The sequence below is a fragment of the Athene cunicularia genome (genome assembly GCF_003259725.1).
Source record: "Athene cunicularia isolate RWA chromosome 4 unlocalized genomic scaffold, athCun1 chr4_part3, whole genome shotgun sequence".
NCBI classification, from domain to species: domain Eukaryota; kingdom Metazoa; phylum Chordata; class Aves; order Strigiformes; family Strigidae; genus Athene; species Athene cunicularia.
The window spans coordinates 12391986-12409015 of NW_020799100.1; the positions used below are offsets into that span (position 1 = coordinate 12391986).

At 49.2% G+C, this 17030-nt stretch overlaps 1 protein-coding gene across 2 annotated transcripts in view; it reads right to left on the minus strand.

Annotated features, from left to right (window-relative positions):
• Window positions 1-17030, minus strand: part of LOC113480126 (probable E3 ubiquitin-protein ligase MID2) — a 117469-nt gene that overhangs the window by 39205 nt on the left and 61234 nt on the right. For both annotated transcript variants that reach the window (XM_026848744.1, XM_026848743.1), the window contains exon 3: window positions 2517-2612. In XM_026848744.1, coding sequence (XP_026704545.1) covers window positions 2517-2612 — 96 coding nt within the window. The remainder of the gene's footprint in view (window positions 1-2516; window positions 2613-17030) is intronic.

A 17030-nucleotide genomic window follows, 5' to 3' on the forward strand; every position in this document is an offset into this window, starting at 1 on the left:
GGGCCCTGTGCCGTCCTAAGAAACAGCAGCCAGGCAGCAGCCTGCTAATGGTCTGAGGTGAGATGGCTTAAAAACTGCATGGGAGACAGAGGTGTGAAAATTGCAGCCACTGCCCTGGGACACAGAAATGGGACTATGGCCCAGAGAGCACCAAAATAACCCCTTCCTCTCCTCTCAGAGCACTGGAGGAAGAGCAGAGCATTGCTCCATCTGGGGAACCACACCAGTTCAGAGGACTGCTTCCCCAAGAAAGTGTGGACAAAAAGGGGACAGTCTGGACTGCAGAGAAACTAACTGTGTTGTGAAGAATCTTGGAAAAAAAAACAATAATGAAACTATTTCAGCCCAAAAAAGAGAAGAGGATGGGCAATCGGCAAGTATGTTATGGGATGCTGGAGGGATGAGCAAAATAACTTCCCCTATGTCCATAGTGGACAGGATGAGGCAGAGAGTTACAGGCTGAAACTGCAGCAGTAAAGTTTCAAGTTGGACTTAGTAAAACCTTCCTGGCACAGAGGTGCACAAGATGCCATGGGAAGATGCAGCATCTCCATCGCATGTTCAGGACTGGGTGGGACAGCCATCATCACCATACACCTTGGGACAGGCACTCGCAGGGGACAATTTCTTCCAGTCCTCCTTGTCTGGGACTCTTTGCTTCCACATTCATGTCACAGAGCACTCGAGCAGCTCAGGGAAGAGCAGGATGAGAGAGGCTTTCTCAGGGTTTCTGCCCCAGGTAGCAGCAAATTACACAGCAAAATGGGAATACAGTGGCTGGAGGCAATGCCTGGAAATCCTCCTTTTACAGAAAAGATCAGAAAAACACTCTCATGCTAACAGAAAAAGTGAGTCTATACCAAAGTGCTTAGGAGGAAAGAGAGACCCAAATGAGCCTTGATTTCACCAGGAGGCTCAGCCTCATCAGCATTGCTCTGGGTGCCTCAACATGCAGAGGACCTTACTCCCAAATGGGTTCCCGAAGTCACATCTGACCCCTCCCTTTATTCCCTTGGGAAGAGTAGTCCCCATTACCAGCCCTGGTTCACCCAAGCCCTGCAGAAGATGTTAGCACACCTTTCTCCAGCATGAAAGACCTGTCTGCAAATGCTGCCCACTCCAGCTCACCAATGAATGCAGCAGCTCTGAGGAGCATCAGTGCCTAGAATGACAACCCTCATGCCCCAGAAGGGAGGGCTGCACTGGAAAGCACCTCCCTCAGCCCTGCAGAGGGGAGGACCATCTCACCCAGTGCATACCCAGACATTCCAGTATCGCTGCTGTGCCTCTGTCCCCCTCAGACATCCAGGCTGACTCAAGCACCATGCTATAGCCAGAACACATCCCAGGTGAGGGCATACCCCCTTAAATGCCTGGAAGCAGCTCTGGGGATTTTATAGTGCTTCCTTGCCAGCACCTAGAGACACCCATTGCTTCCCTCCTCCTCTCCATCAGGCTGTGGAGAGGACATCTGCTCAACCCACCCCAGCATAGTGTGGTCCCACTCTCTCCTTCCCAAGAGGAAAGAGTTAAAACATAATTAACACAGTACAAGCACCCTGGAGGTGAGAAGGATCTCTTCAGCAGCTTCCATACCTGTCTGGGCAGATGCAGTTTTGATACAAGCTTCAGTTATGTGACCATGACTCCCTTTCTTGGGCTGGCCACAGCTGCTGCTCCAACGCTGCTCTACAGGCACGAGCAATCTCCTTGTGGGCTTTCCCCAAGCACTCGTCACTTTGATATCCAAGTGCTTTGCAAATATTAACTAGTTTACTTTAACAGCACCACCAGACAAGAAAGAGGAGGTGTAACTAGCCCAGAGTTTCATAGGTAATTTGAAGCATGGACACATCACAGTCAAAAGGATTTGTTGTTTCTGGGAGCGCAGCTGGAGATGCCCCAGCCTTTGAAGGCAGGGTGCAGGCTATAGCACGCTGAGCATCCAAAGCAAACTCTTACTAATGCCTTCCAGCTGCAGATGAGGTTTTGCAATACTCAGCCCCAGCGGGTCTCACCTGTGCACCTGAGGAAACAGGAGCTGCCAGCAAAACTGCACCTGAACGCAGGAGGCAGCTATGAGAGGGGTAACTCAGCTTCCCCGCTCCCTGAGCTGAGCTGTGTTTGCATGCTCAGTGTCACCCGAGCTTCAGCCAAAAGCACCCGCCGTCCCCTGTGCACAGACCAGTCAGCAGGTCTTCCCTTCCTGAGCCAGCCCAGCAGCCTCTGTCTCTTCTGCGTGGCTCTCAGTCATGCCACTCTCCTTCAGACCCTATAGACCTCTGGGAACCATCCCCTCATCCTCCATTATTTGGGACTAAACTCTCCAAAACAATTCAGCCTCCCACCAGCCCCTCGGTGTCACCGATGTTTCCCACCACACACTCATCTCTGTTCCCAGAGCAGCCCTGGGGAAAGGACACCAGAGCAATGTCATGTATTCCATCACTCGAGCCAGCAACTTCCCTGTGCACCCTCCCCATCACACCCCTGGTCCCCTGATTGCTCTCACCAACCTCCACTTGCTGGCAGATCTGGATCAGCTTGGCCATCTGGTTTTCCAGTTCACTGTTGCGTTTAACCAGGTTGGTGAGATTCGTCTCCAGGGTTTGCTGCAAGTCCAGAAATGGGAGAGGAGAAAGAGAAAAACCGAAAAGATCAGCAAAGTTGGAGGTCTGTCCCCAGTCCCCCACATTAGTAACCAAGACCATTTGCCACCCAACACTGCCTGAGGGAGGAATAACTTGAATAACTTTGGGCAAGGGTTCTTGGGTTTCTGCCCACACCGGTGGGTTGTGTGAGTGCTCGGCCTAAGACAGGGGAGCCACTGAGCTTGGCACCGTGGTGGCCCTGAGGAGGTCACCAACTGGAAGTGACAGTGGGTGTCTACCCTTTGCTGCTCCTTTGGAGATGGCTTGAGAAACCAGGCTGGGTTGTGTTCCCTGGAAAATTTTACAGGCAGCCAGAAAAACAACAGGAGTATCTAAGTTTCTCAGAAATGTTCTCAAACCACTTGCTGCTGAACCCTCTGACAAGGTGGGAGAGACTAAGTGTGCTGCTCCCCACGTTTCTGCCAGGAAAGAAGCCAGCATGGCTATTCTCGACATCAGTTTTGTATTGCATATGGTAAGGACGCCAAACAGCCTGTGAACCATCAGAGAGGGACCACTCTCCTTTGCAAACCATCCCTGCCGGAGCAACACAGGCACAGGCAGGGAGAGTAACGCAGGCAGCTCCAGAGCGAGTCACAGGGACAGCTCGCCTGGTGCGGGCAGCCAGTGCTTGGCAGCCTCTGCCAAGCAGTGGAAACAAAACCCTCCCCAGGTCTCACCAGGCTGCCCACGGCTGACAAAACCTGGCAGCGTTCGGCCATTCCCTCCCCCCATGTTCCACCTTTTTCCAAGAGTATAAAAAGCTATTCTGCTTTGATAGCCTGCCAGCAAGCCTGCCCGCTCTGAATAAATTGCTCCTATTTTGCATCTCTGCTCTCCCCTCCTCATCCTCTGTTGGTACTGGATATAAAAGGTCCCCAGGAGAAGGTTGTGGTCCCCACCACAAGCTGCCTGTACATCCCTTCCCAGCTCCCCAGCTTTCGCTTGTGGGAGCAGATTATTGCCAGTGGATCACAGCCCAAGCGCTGCAGGGACCCCTGGGGAGCGTGGTCTGTTTTGGCACCCACAGGCTGCAATATTCATGGAACAGAATGCAATCCAGCAGAGCACAGAGAAAGAGCCCATTTGAAAAGATTTTGATATCTATGGACACACAGTGGACTGTTACTTTTTTGGATATCAATAATTTAAGTGACACCACATTTCCATTAAAATACGTGGTTCCACTAAGAGGAAATGTTTTATAACAAAGTGCTCACTACCTGTTGCAACGCTTGTCGGGAAAATGATATCCTATTAATATTTTAAACTTCAGGGCTGGAAGAGGATCCCTGTGGTGTTTTATTCATCCTCAGCTAGAAACTGCAGTCCGAGACTTTCAAGACTCCAGAAGACCCATAAACACGGCCTTTCTCTGCACGCACGGATAATTTGGGGGCTAGTTAGCCAAGAGAACTTGAATCATAGTCATGAAGCACAGGCAAAGCATTCATTCCTGAAAAACCACTGGCTCCTAAAATACTCCGAGCTCGTTTGCAATCCTGCAAATTGCTAGCCAACGGCGGGTGAGGCAGAACATAGAAACAGGCTTGAAAAATGAAATAAAACCCAGGGTGCCTTCATTAAGTGGAAAGTACTTTGCACAACAATGCTATATCGATAATGAAAAAGCCAGCTGCTAACAGTTCCTGCCACCCTCTTTCCTTATAGCTCAATATTATTAAACATAATTTGACTAAAGCATTAAGCATTTAACTTGCTAATTATCTTCCTCCTCACCAACTTGGCTGCACTGAAGTTGCAGCTTTGAAATTGCAGCCGATCTGCTTTAATGTTCCAGGGCTGCTGATGGAGGGCAGAGAGGGGAGGGAGGGGAGGTGAGCTTGAGACACACTCTTTGAAGCACAGAAGTCCAAAACACAGTTGTGGCATCCCAAGTTTTCCAGGCAACAGCATCACTCCTCCCCATCCATAAACATGCACAAAACCTGCCCCCAAGCCCTCATCCCTTCATTAAGCATACGCTGATATTCCTATTAATGATGGCTCAAACAGCAAGCACCCTCTCTTGTCCTTAGCCAGGCAGTTCTGAGTGCTGCAAACCCTTCTGCAGCACGTGAAAATGCAGATGGAACCATTTCCTTCTGTTTGATTTGCTGAAACAAATAAAATATACTAGAATCTTTGATTACACCAGCTGGTTATTTTGTAGGTATATATAAATTACAGCAATTATAGGGGTCGTTTTTTAATTGCATTGTAACATGCTCATAATTTCCCCAAACATTCACCCTCTGGCCTGAAGTACTGATAGTTGATTTCTGTGCAACTGGGAAGGGAGAAAAAGAAATAAAAACAAAACACCACCATGTCCTTCAGCAAAAGTCATTTGTGCTCAGTGACCCCAGTTGGGTTGCCCAGATGATGGAAACCCACTTGCCCAGGGATGGCAGGACTGGAGAGCAAGAGCACACAGACACAGTACCTGTGGGAAAGCAGCTGAGCCTTTCCCAGCCTTCACTGGCTGTGGCTGTACAGCTCGCAAAATACCCCGCCAGGATCAAACCCTCTCCACCAGCTTTGACAAAGCAGCTCAGTGGCTGCATCCCATTTACCTGCAGGTGACCAGATGCAAAATAAAGGTATCTGGCACCCAACTGAAGGAGCTGAATAACATGGCACTGATGCACAAGCACTGGTGGTTCATATTTTGTTATGTGCACAATGAGCAACAACTTCTCAATTTTCCTTTTTCTCCAAATATTAAACAAGCAGTTGAACTAAACATCAATCTCTCTATTCCTGTTTGAAGAGAGCATCAAGGTTGGAGGTTCAAGACAACTTTAGGAATCATAAATATTAGGCTTCCTCTTGGTCCACTGTGCTTTGTCAAACATGACCCAAGCATGACCAGCCAGAGCACATCCTGCACTCCCTGAGCTGCTGACAGCTGTTACTCCATGGCAGGTTTCCACCCCACCCACCAGTCTGGAAGCTGGTCCACACTGGGAAACGCAGTTGAACTCACGGCTTTAACCAGCTGGGAGAGGGGTGCAGAGCAGCCTTTGAGCCCCGAGCAGGTTGGCAGGGGAAGGGGTCCCCACAGAGCTGATTGGGAGCATCACACAGACCTGGCTTCACTGAAGTTGCCAGGTGATGGGGGGGTCAATTCCCACAGGCTTTGAGCCACACAAACTTCAGGTCTTCCCTGCCAGCCCTGGAGCGCCCTGTAGCTAGGGAAAGCCTTAGACAGGGTTCTGCAAAGGCTACAGGTGGCATGAGGAGCTTTTGCTGCTGCTGGCCTATGCTGATGTTCACCTGCAACCAGCCCCAGTGCTGCTCTGATGGGCTAAAGGGCTCATCCCAGCGAGCTGGGAGAGCCGGCATGGGAGGCTGGCATCTGGCTCTGCCTTATTACAGGACTACATTTATCTTCATGCAAAGGCAGCCAAAACTGCAGAGTGTTTACTTTCAGTGATTTATTTAGGGCTTTTTTCATTGCTCTTGTTCATTTATAATTGCTTTCAATAAAGGATGCAGGTCCCTGCCCTGCTCCCTCCATGTACCACAAACACAAACCATATGTGCATCCATAAACACACGTGCACACACACGCGCACAAAAGTCAAAACAGCTGCAAAATGCTTCCCTGCACGCCTGCTGGCCGGCCCTGACTCCAGGGCTGCAAGGCAGCAGGAAAATTGGTCCCCAGATACCCACCACCATTCATCAGCTTCACCAGAACAATGCAGGGGAAGGGCACCCACGGCAGCTGGGTGGGATTTCTGCTGGGCTGAGGATGCACAGTCAAGCCCTCGGTGGTTGAGGGTATGCTGTCAGGTCTCCTGGCATGGGGAAGGATTGCTGCTGGGTGTCCTCTGCCCAATTTGGAGCAGCACAGGAAAGCCAGATGCCACCAGTACACTGCCCAGGGTTTCCAGGGTCTGCCACGATTTCTCCTGAGGGAGTTGGTCAGATTTTAAAAACCACAATCAAAGTTCTTGATGGTATCCTGCAGCTGCAATGCTGCTGGAGCCACAGAAAACCCACACTCGTGTCCCTGCTCCACCAATACGCTGCTTTGCACTGAGCTTCTGCACCAGGCACCCAGTGGTTTTGTGAGGATGAGGGGCACTGAGGTGGCTCATCTAGGCAACACCAGCACAGCTTCTGCTCAGAAGTGGCAGACGACCTGGATTAGCTGCAGCAAGTTCCCACCAGGGTCAGTCCTGACCCCATTTGCCTCCCTCTGATGTACGTTTTGGGGAGGGAGGGCGACAGGGTGGTTGTGCAGCATCCTCCCAGCTTCACTAACGACAGCTGCCTCCACAATGCCGAACTGAAAACCTGGGCATTGTTGAGCACAGCATGGACCAGGCTCTTCTCCATGGCCACAGGAGGTACAGAGGCCCGGCACTGCTCCCTTGCCAGTGGATGCTCCTGCTCCCGCCTCCCATCCCTACCAGGCAGTGAGAAGACCAGGCACGGGGCCCACACACTATTTACCACCATCAACCCTGGTAGTGACACATCCCTCTGAGATGATGTTTAGAAATCAATTCCCAGCCCCCAGCCAAAAAAAAAAAAAAATGTATCAGGGAGAAAATATGATAAGCAAGTCAGCTGCCTGCCTTTGCTAAAAGAATTTCCCCAGACAATAGGACAAGTGACAGAGAGACACAACTGAGCTGCCAAGCGGCTCCCGCGCAGCTCCTGCCTTGTGACACTAATGCATTTTAAGTCGCTTTGGAGCAAAACATACTGAGTAAAAACTGAAATAAACTGCCAGCTTTCAGTGCCTGGTATCACCCTAACTGACAGAGCTGACCTAGAAAATCAAGTGATTTGTTACAGTGAAGTTCTGACTGTGTTTCTAATTGTGCTGAAGACAGTCTAGAGCAGGAGCCCTGCACCAGGCAGAGGCTCTGGTAGTTATCCACCAGTCAGCCACCTGCATGGTGGGGGACAGGGACCATAGGAAAGCACTTGGCGAACAGATGAGGATGCACCTGAGGGTGGAATTCAGAGCACTCTAAAGACAATTGGCAACATCCCCCTCCATGTCCCCTGCCCAGTCAGAGCAATTAAGAGTGGCTCTGAAACTGGTTATCAGGTTTAAACCTCGATGATTTATCAGGTTTAAACCCTGAGTGGCTCCTCCTATGCCCAGCTCTGTGCTGATTTGGGGCTCAAGCAATGTCCCCTGCCCCTAACCTGGAGTCCTGGGGGGCTTCCAGCCCATCCTCTTCACCCCCCACACAGGAAGCACAGTTATCTCAGCCCAGCAAGACCTGGGGCTGGATCCTGCTCTCAGTGGGGCAAATCCACCATTTCAGTGGCTCTGCTTCAATGGGATAAAAGAGAGGGAGGAGCCAGCCCGCGGTCCAGAGGGAAGCTTTGCTGGGCTGAGCAGGGACACGGGTGTAGAGAGAGGGCAGCCAGGATCAGAAACAAGTGCTCTTCCACACAGCATTTCAACGCAGACTGCATTAGCACACGCTCTATCTAGTGTCTCCTTGGGAATTTACATTTGAGAAAAATAAAAGAACAAAACCCCCAAGTAAACAGGGCTAACTGAATGAAAAATTTGCAGCTGTTTGCTGTGCCACTGCCTGATTAGTACATATTGGATTTGTGTCTTATTGGTTTTTCTTGAGCATCTTCTCGTGGACTGAGAAAACCATCACTGCTTGAACTCATCTGATTATGAGGAGCAAATCCCTCTACTGTCTTGCCTCATGAGAGATAACAACACCCTGGGTTTGTAACACAAACCCTCCCCAAGCCGGCTGGGCTTTGCACATACCCTCACATCCATCCGCCATGGGACACCATTACAGGAGTGTGTGTTCCCAGCAGCTCCGGTGCTTAATTACTGGATGGTCCCAAAACCAGCCTAATGCGAGCAGATGAACCGGCGTAACAATCTGCTCAACCACCAAAGCAGCAACACATCATTTACTCCTCCTTCCCATGGCAGCTCTGCCAAAGGGCTCATGTGTGGCTTCTTCCCTTCATCCCTCGAGGTATCCATGGGGCTCCTGATCCCTCCACTGCTGCAGAGGATGAGGAAACAACATGCTGATCCTGGAGACCATGAGGGTTTGAGCTTGACCTGTTTCCCCACCAAGCTCCTGACCAAACACTGCTGAGCATAGCCAGACTTGGCACAGCTCTCCTCCAGTGGCATGGCGGGCAGGGAGTCAGCACCTGGCTCTCATGGGCAGCTGTATCATGCCCTGGTTTCTTTTTATTTCTAGCAATACCTAACAAGCACTGCTTTGGCCACTGGCTCATAACATCCAGAACTTCTCACCACAGAGGATGCAAGAAGATGTTGCTGAAGGAGGGACAGGGAGTTGCCACTCAGATGCTTACTGGAGAAAGGGCTCAGAGGGCAATCCAATGTCCTGATGTCTCCAAAACAGGAGACGTCTCAGTTAACTGTGAGCTAAATACAACCAGTTGGAGTATGCAACCCAAGGGGCAACCCTCCGCCTGCTCATGCAAGCACTGCCTATGCCATGCCTGGGGCATCGGGGGCAGGAGCCTGTGCTGGCAGGGACCTCCCCGGGATGCTCCTACCCCTATCTCAAGCCCTTGCTTCCTTAAGAAAGGCTGCTAGAGACTTCTTTGCCAGGCTCCCTCTAAATGACAAATAGAGTCCCTCCAAGGGGAGGCAGCCAGGCTTCTCCAAACCCATCACCTAAGGAGACAGTAAGGTTGTTTTACCCTTCACATAATTACTGTGGTTTTTACTGCTCTGGACGTCGGTGCTGCAGGTGATCTTCTCACCAGCTCCCTCAGGGCCTGGCTACACATCAAGGTAAAAGTCTTCATTAGAGCCCAAATTCCCTTACCCCACTGGTAAGAAAGGAAGCGCACCTTGCCCAACACATGTGCGCAGGCACGCGATCACATGCCTGATGGAGCTTAAGAGCAGCAGCATCAAAAGGTCAGAGTGAAGAGACACTTAAAATGGACATGTGGTATTTCCACTCACCCAGGTTCATAGCACTGTCAGCTTTGCGTGAGGATGCTCAGTGGCACAATGACTTTACACCTCACAGGGAAAGCCATGTCCTGCAGCCATTGTGCTGCAAAGCTGCTGGGAAACCTCCACCTCTTCCAAGATTTATAACAACACCCACTGCTGCAAGCGCATCTCATCCTCCTGGCAAAGCCACGCTGTGCTGGAGAGGCCCACAGCTGGCCGTGGGGCTGCGGCCGGTGCTACAAAAGGCACCTTTAGTTTTTCAGGGGGGTGCTAGCAACAGCCAGTGCTTGCCCCACATGGTGGCTGGTGATGCCAAGGGGAGTGTGCTCATGGTAAAAACCTTTCATGAATTAAAGGACCATTTTCCTTGTCTGTTGCTAAATCAAACCCTGCAGCCTGGTAGGACTACAGCACCCATGTTCACCATGCAAGCAAGGCAACCCAGGGCTGTGGATCCCCGCACATGCAGCGAGCAAACCTGGGCTCCTGAGTCTTCCCCTCGGGACCTGGCCCTAAGACACTGTAACAAGGTGCAGAGGAGACATGCTTGGGATAGGGGCCAGGTGGGCAAACGCAAGAGCAAGCTACCCTTATCTGGCACCACGCTGACCTCCTCTTTCCCTTCCCGGGGTGGCTCCTCATGCTGGCTGCCCCCACCCCCACCCCTGACCTCCCTGCAATGGTGGGACACATCCATTGGCAGGATCACAGCTACCCTGCACAGCTCTTGGGGCTGGAAGCTCCTGGAGAAGAGACCTTAACAACTGGCATGACCCAGGATACAGCACTAGAAATATTTGCAGCTCCAGAATACCTCCTGGACCTTTCCCCCGAGGTGCAGCAGCTTTGTCAGGGCCCCTCTCCTCCCTCTGCCAGCAACAGTCCTTGTCTGCTAAGGACAGCACCTCCCACAGATGTCCAGCTGCACAACTGCACCTACACATCTTTCTGAAGCCCACCGCACTCCTCCTAGAGCTCAGCCCTCTGAACATGGCAAACAGTCAGGCCTCCGCATGTCCTTACTGTCACCGGGTGTGGGACAGCTCCTGAGCATCTCTTCGTCCCTATGGCATATCCTCACGTACCATGGGGACACAACTGAAGCACATCCTCAACTATTACAAAGATTTCAACTTCTACCAATATGCAAGTACACATACAGAGCATTTGTCTTCTTAAGGTACATCTGGTTTCTCAACTAAACAAACGAGGAAAGAAAAAAAATGGCTGTGGGTAAAATTTGCTGCCTGTCAATGGGAGCATCCCAGAGTCACACTCGTCTCCTCCCAGAAACTTGCTCTTTGGCCTCATTTCCCCAGGAACATGACAGAATGTTTTTGCTCCTACAGAAATGCAACCTGAGGAATGGGGTGGGGAGAGCACACTAGTTCTCCTATAAATCATGGCTGTCCTGCACAGTTCCAACAGGGTGAAAAATCAGATGATATAGTTTAATGTTGTCATTTCTCCAAAGCTGCTGATTAGTTGCAGACTCTGTCTTAAGCATTGTTTTGGCAAGTTTTGCTGTCTGGCCGCTTAGCGTGCATCTCAAGAACTTATGTTTCCCGTTTGCTCTTTTTGTCCCTGTGCTACTTAATAGAAACAGGGGCTTTGCTTCTGAAAATACTCCTTCAGGCAAAAATCCTATAAGAGCCCTAACACCTGCAAGACCTTGGAACGAGTGGACCTCCTCACCACAGAGAGAAGAGGAATGGCTCACTGGTGATGGATAACTTCTTGCTGCTGGAGCTTGTTCACACAAGTGCATCTCCCAAGGAATGAGCTGTTCCCTGGCAAGCCACCTTGATCCATTTGCCTGGGTAAAACGAGAAAAAGGACAAGAACAAGCCAGCTGACACCCCTCCCTGTTATGGGGTGACTAGACTTTCTCCTGAGTCATCACAAGGTGTGGGGCTCCAGCAGTAAGTCCACATGAGGGGAAAGCCATGGACAGTCTGCAGCTCCTGGGCTTGCACATGCCTTGTCCTGGGAGTCAGAGGAGAAAACCAGGAGCTGCCCAAAGGAAAGCTCAGCGTTCACAATTCCACCAAATATACTTCCAGCAGTGATTCCCTTCATCTCACTGACAAGTCAGTGCAGGGCACACCAGAGCCGCTTTCTGGGTGGTCTCTCTTCTGCATCCTTCATCACTGACTGAGACATCTTGGGACAGATCTTGTTATGACATCCACTTCCCGGCTGTGGAGGAGCAGGGACATCTGGCAGCTCACCTCTAAGACCTCAAATCCTCCAGCTGTCAGAGGGCACACGCTGAGGGTCGTGGCTGACCAATGGATAGGGGAGTACTGCAGCATCTCTCCCTGTTAACCCAAGGCCAACCCCATGGGTGGGATAACTACTGCCTGTCAGCTAGAGTGACAGCAGGCCTTGCAGGAGATAGGATAGCCTGAGGAGCAGATTTTAATGACAACCTGCTTCCACAGTCAGCCCTCTGCTGCATGCTGCCTTGATGGGTAAGATAAGCAGAGGACTTACAGCAGCACTCATCTACTCAAAGGCAGCTGTTTGCATCTGTGCTGGTAGCCCAATTCCCCCAACGCTCACCAGAAGTGATACTCAGAAGTGGTTGATCCCCGAGGTTTGCAGCTGGAACAGAGCAGTGGAGCCACCCTGGAGCATTTGCTCCTCTCTCTGGGATAGGATGCTGCCACTGTGGAGGGCTGACCTCAGCCAAGCCAGGGCTCCTTTCTGGCCACCCCAATTCAGCAGTGTGACTGACCTCCACAACATTAATAAGTTACAAATAAATCAAGAAAGCAGAAGAACAAGAATTATTGGTGATACCAAAAAAGCTTTGATTTCCAAGTCAGCTATGAAGAGAGAAGCACCTGGGGACCACGTTGGACATGAAGCCTGACGCAGCACCAAGCCACCCTGCAGCACACATTGCTCAGAGAAGAGCCACGCTGCCAGCACAGCCTGGTGGTATGTAGGAGTGGTCCTGGGAGCATCCCTGCAGCGCTAACATGGGGCCAACACTGGCTGAACACCCAGCTGTGCAGCCACAGAAACACTGAGACCTTTGCCCCTGGTACAGCCAGAGTGTCCCAGCAGCCACAGAGGCCTCTCTGATCCACTTCTGGGCAGACCCTGATCACAGAGATGAGCGTGGAGAACAAGCATCCCCAAAGGCTTTATTTGCCCTTTTTGCCCAGTAAGGTCCGAGAGGACAGGTTACATTCCAGGTTGTACCATATCCCGTGACCCAGTGCCAGTTGCTTCTCTCACCTTCCAGCCTAAATCCATCCATTTACAAAAAGGATCTAATGAGGCACTGCTGAGCTGGTTTAACAAACACGTCTGCAAAAATATGGCAGAAATGCATACGGTTTATTTAGGTCCTTCGGTGTTCACTTCCTTTAATCTTTTCAAAGCAATTCTTCTACTATTGGATATTATCATGGTTTTCTGTATCATTGCAGCAGTGTTGAAAATTGTTTAAATATTTTATTAAATTCATCCTGACTGTGACAAGCCAGTTTTTTATTCCTGAAGCCATCTAACCATTATCTGCTTGCTTGAGCTATCCTATTTAAAGACTCTGAGACTCTACTCCCCAGTTCAGGCTGTGTGTTTTTCAGCTTAAAAGAATGTGATTCTCAGACATCTTATTAAATTTGCTGCATTTGATGTAAAAATTCCCAAACTACAGTAAGTCCTGAGCTTATTTGTGTATCTTCCACTACTTTTATTTATTCCTTTAAACAGACAGAGTAGAATGAAAAGATTTCCACTGCTCCAAGAAATGCTTTTTTCCAGGAATTTTCCTCCAGTGAGTAATTTCTAGTTTCTTCCAAACCAGTATCAGGAGGTCTAAGAGAGGTCGTTTTCTGATACTCTGTTGTAGGTACCACAGGCAGCTGCATGTCCCAAGGGATGTAGGGGCTTATGGGGAACAAACCTCCCCATCTTCCCCATCTCTGAGCCCATGCACAGGGATGGATTATGGTGTGCCAAAGGAGTCGGAGCTGGCAGCAGCCCCAGCAGTCCCTCCCCAACTCATGTCCACCCACACCAGCCCCAGAAATCCCCATGGCTCATCTCAGGAGAAACTCGGGAAGCAGCGCTGCTGTCCCCACGGGAATCAAGCATCGCCTGCATCCCTGCTTCACCAAGAAATCCCATCTGTCAGAAAAATAAGCCATTAGTAACTACTCTGTTTTATTCTGCTACAGTTACAAAACCACGAAAATTGAGGAGATGGAAAAAAAAATGAAAGAAGATACTGCAAATGTCACCTGCTCCTTCAGCCCTAATTCTTCAGCCTTCAGTCCTTTTGCGTTTCTGTCTCTCCCATGCTGCAGAAGTGACTCTGGACCTCAGCATCCCACCAGAGCAATTGCTGGGACATGGTGTGGACGTGGTTGTGGGGCTGGTTCCCACCACCTGCCTCATTCCCTACACACACCTTCAGAAGAGCAGCCCAAGCTCTGGCCAAGCGCCAGCTTATAGCTCAGAGAGGTGTTATCAGACCTGGATGAGCACTAGAGACTTCCAAATCTTTCTGAAGCTTCCTGCAACTCTTTGTTTTCATTGGGATTAGCTAAGTTTATCATCCTTTTGGGTCATTGTGGCAGAAGGCGCAAGCAGCCTCTGCAGTGATGCTGAAAGCCCTCCCTGCGATGGGGCACAGGGACAGCATGCTTGAGATGAGAGTGTAAGAGAATATTTGGCCAAACCAATTGTTTTCCATAGACTGAAATGAAAATTTTATTTCAATTCTGACTCACTCTCTAACAGGGAGAAAGGGTGGGAATGAACTAACTGGACTTGGGCAGTTAATAACATAACCTCTACAGCTGCATAAAGTGTTTGGGCCTCCCAAATTTTTAATGGTGACAAGCAGAAATCATTAATAAAAGACCGATCACCTGATGTGAGAAATCAAAAAGGAGTTGAGTGAACTGTGCTTCAGAAGAATCTTTCTCTCCACTGATGAGAAAGGATATTCAATGGATTGGCTCATATGCAGGCATCTCCAGCACATGTGACTCGAGGCTGGGAAGACCAAACTCACCCAAAACTATTCAAAATTAGGAAAATTTAAGGCCATTTCGAAGTTCTTCCTTCTTCTTAACAAGTCACAGTTAGGAAAATAACCCTGCAAAATGCTTCACTAGCAAAAAGGTAGGAACCTTCAAAATCAAGTGATTACCATGTGCCTTCTCTGTTCCAGCTCTCCCTGACCTCCGGGCACTGAAGCATGTGGCCACAGCACGCCAGCAAGCATCTGTCCCTTCCCTGCCCACTCATGCAGGTGATAAGATGACAAATTTGACAGCTTGCTATAAAACACACTTCATTTTACCAGAAAAGCAACATCTTTTTTCTTGAGTACTCTCTGGAGGTTGCAAGGGAACAAGTTCCTTTCACCTCTCAGAGATGCTGCTGCAGGTCCCCACATTGAAGAGGGAGGATTTGTATGCTGGTAGTGCAGGTTCCTTTCTGAGATACTCAGTGTTTTAAAGACACTTGAGGTGAACAAATTCTGCTTTGCAGGGCATGCTAGATGTCCTAGGGTTTGCAAGAACCCTGTGGAGTGGAAGGCTGACATGGTCCCATGCCCAGAGAGCTAAATCAACAGCATCTCATGAGCCAGACAAGGCAAAAACCCACCTGACACCCGGCTCGAGGTTAGGCAGAAGTTACACACACAACCATTGGAAGGCCGGGACTTCAAAGGACTTGCAACAAATCACAGCCTATAATGCGGATTAACAACCTCAGACATGGAGAAAGGATTAGAAACCAGAATATAACTGAGCATCTGGAGGACCCCTTCTGAATGCAAAGGAATAACTAGAGGACAAAGCTAACAACAATGCAGCTTGACAATAAATCAGACCATGAGAAAACATACCCTGCAAAGCCACTCTGTTTTACAGCTGAGGAAGGACTGTCAGACATGAAATAGGAGCGGGATTGTAGCTAGCAGCACCCTGTTACCATTGGCTTTGAAGCCAAAAGTGAATAAAACTCCTTTCAAAATATAAAAGATAGACAATACAGCTTCGTTCCCATAAATATGTATATCCTCGTGGAAGAACCGACTGGTGGAACAGAAGATGCATCCTTTAAAGAATTTATATGAATACATGCTAGGCAAAGACAAAGAACAACATAAAAGTTGCCCTTGGAAGCTGCTCTGAAAAGGAAGGGAAGGTGGGTGGAGACCAACTCCAATGACCATGAGTCTTTATGGGTTCACTAACGATAGCGCAATTATGTTAACTACTCTTGCTGCAGATAATGGTATGGCTATGAAGAGCCCTTAAGAGTATTCCTATGGGTATGTAAGAATCTCACTGCAGAGATGGGATTTCCAGGAAAAAAAGTCTGACAAATACCGATCTGAGGCACACAGGGAGCGTCAGAACAGCAGGAGACTAAATGTCACTCATAATGCTTGGGATCAGTAATTAAAGGCAGGATAGGACTACCTAAAAGAGCATCAATTAACATCTTTTCCATTAAAGTTTCCTAAAGGAAAAAAAAACAAAACATAAATACCTTTAAACATGAAACAAATGAATTTGGACTATGAGAAAGAACAATGTGGAGAACATCTAAGGAGGAACTGTAGGAAGTCTACAAAGGGACAAACGTAGTCAGTAAAGTGGGGTCCCAATGGCTTCAGTGGGCCAGAGGTGTGGGCAGGACAATGCAAAACACCTGCACTGAGCATCCCTCAGCAGTCTGTTCCTACAATGTTCCAACTCCTAACAGACCACATGGAAAACATAAGCATAATGAAAGACATATCCATTATGGAAGGTATGGAAGTTTTAACAGAAGATGCAGGAAGTCCTAACGTGAATCACGAGCAATAGGAAAAATGTGCGCTTGACAAACAAAACCAAACAAACAAAAAAGAAGTGGTATGGGTTGCTAGAGCACCAATATATGATAAATTAAGAACTTTTTAAAACACCTGGAGAACTGAAGTTCCAAATCAGAGAGCCAGCTCCACCTCTTAGGCTACTCACTCTTGTAAGGTCTTCCTTCCTCCCTGCCCTCCCTTTCTGCCCTACCTTGGGCTCAGCCCTCCCGCTGGAAACTCCCTCAGGAATGTTTCATCAACAAACCATTTGCAATCTACCAAAAGGGTCAAACGCTTTGCTGGTCATTTCCTGAGCTGCTCTGATTGAAGACACCCTTCACTCCTCACCTCCTGATGCTCTCAATGTGATTTGTTACCAAGAAAGCCTCATTAGTCAAAAGCTCACTTGCATTTACTCTCTCGAAATTGAAGAATACAGTTATATGGGAAGAAGAGTTATTAGTATACTTATTTCACTTTCATGACTGAATGATAAACAGCACAGCGCCTGTGGTTCCTTCCTCAGTAAAAACTGTAATAAGTAAGTATATAAAATCACAGTGGACTGTATCAGCTCTTT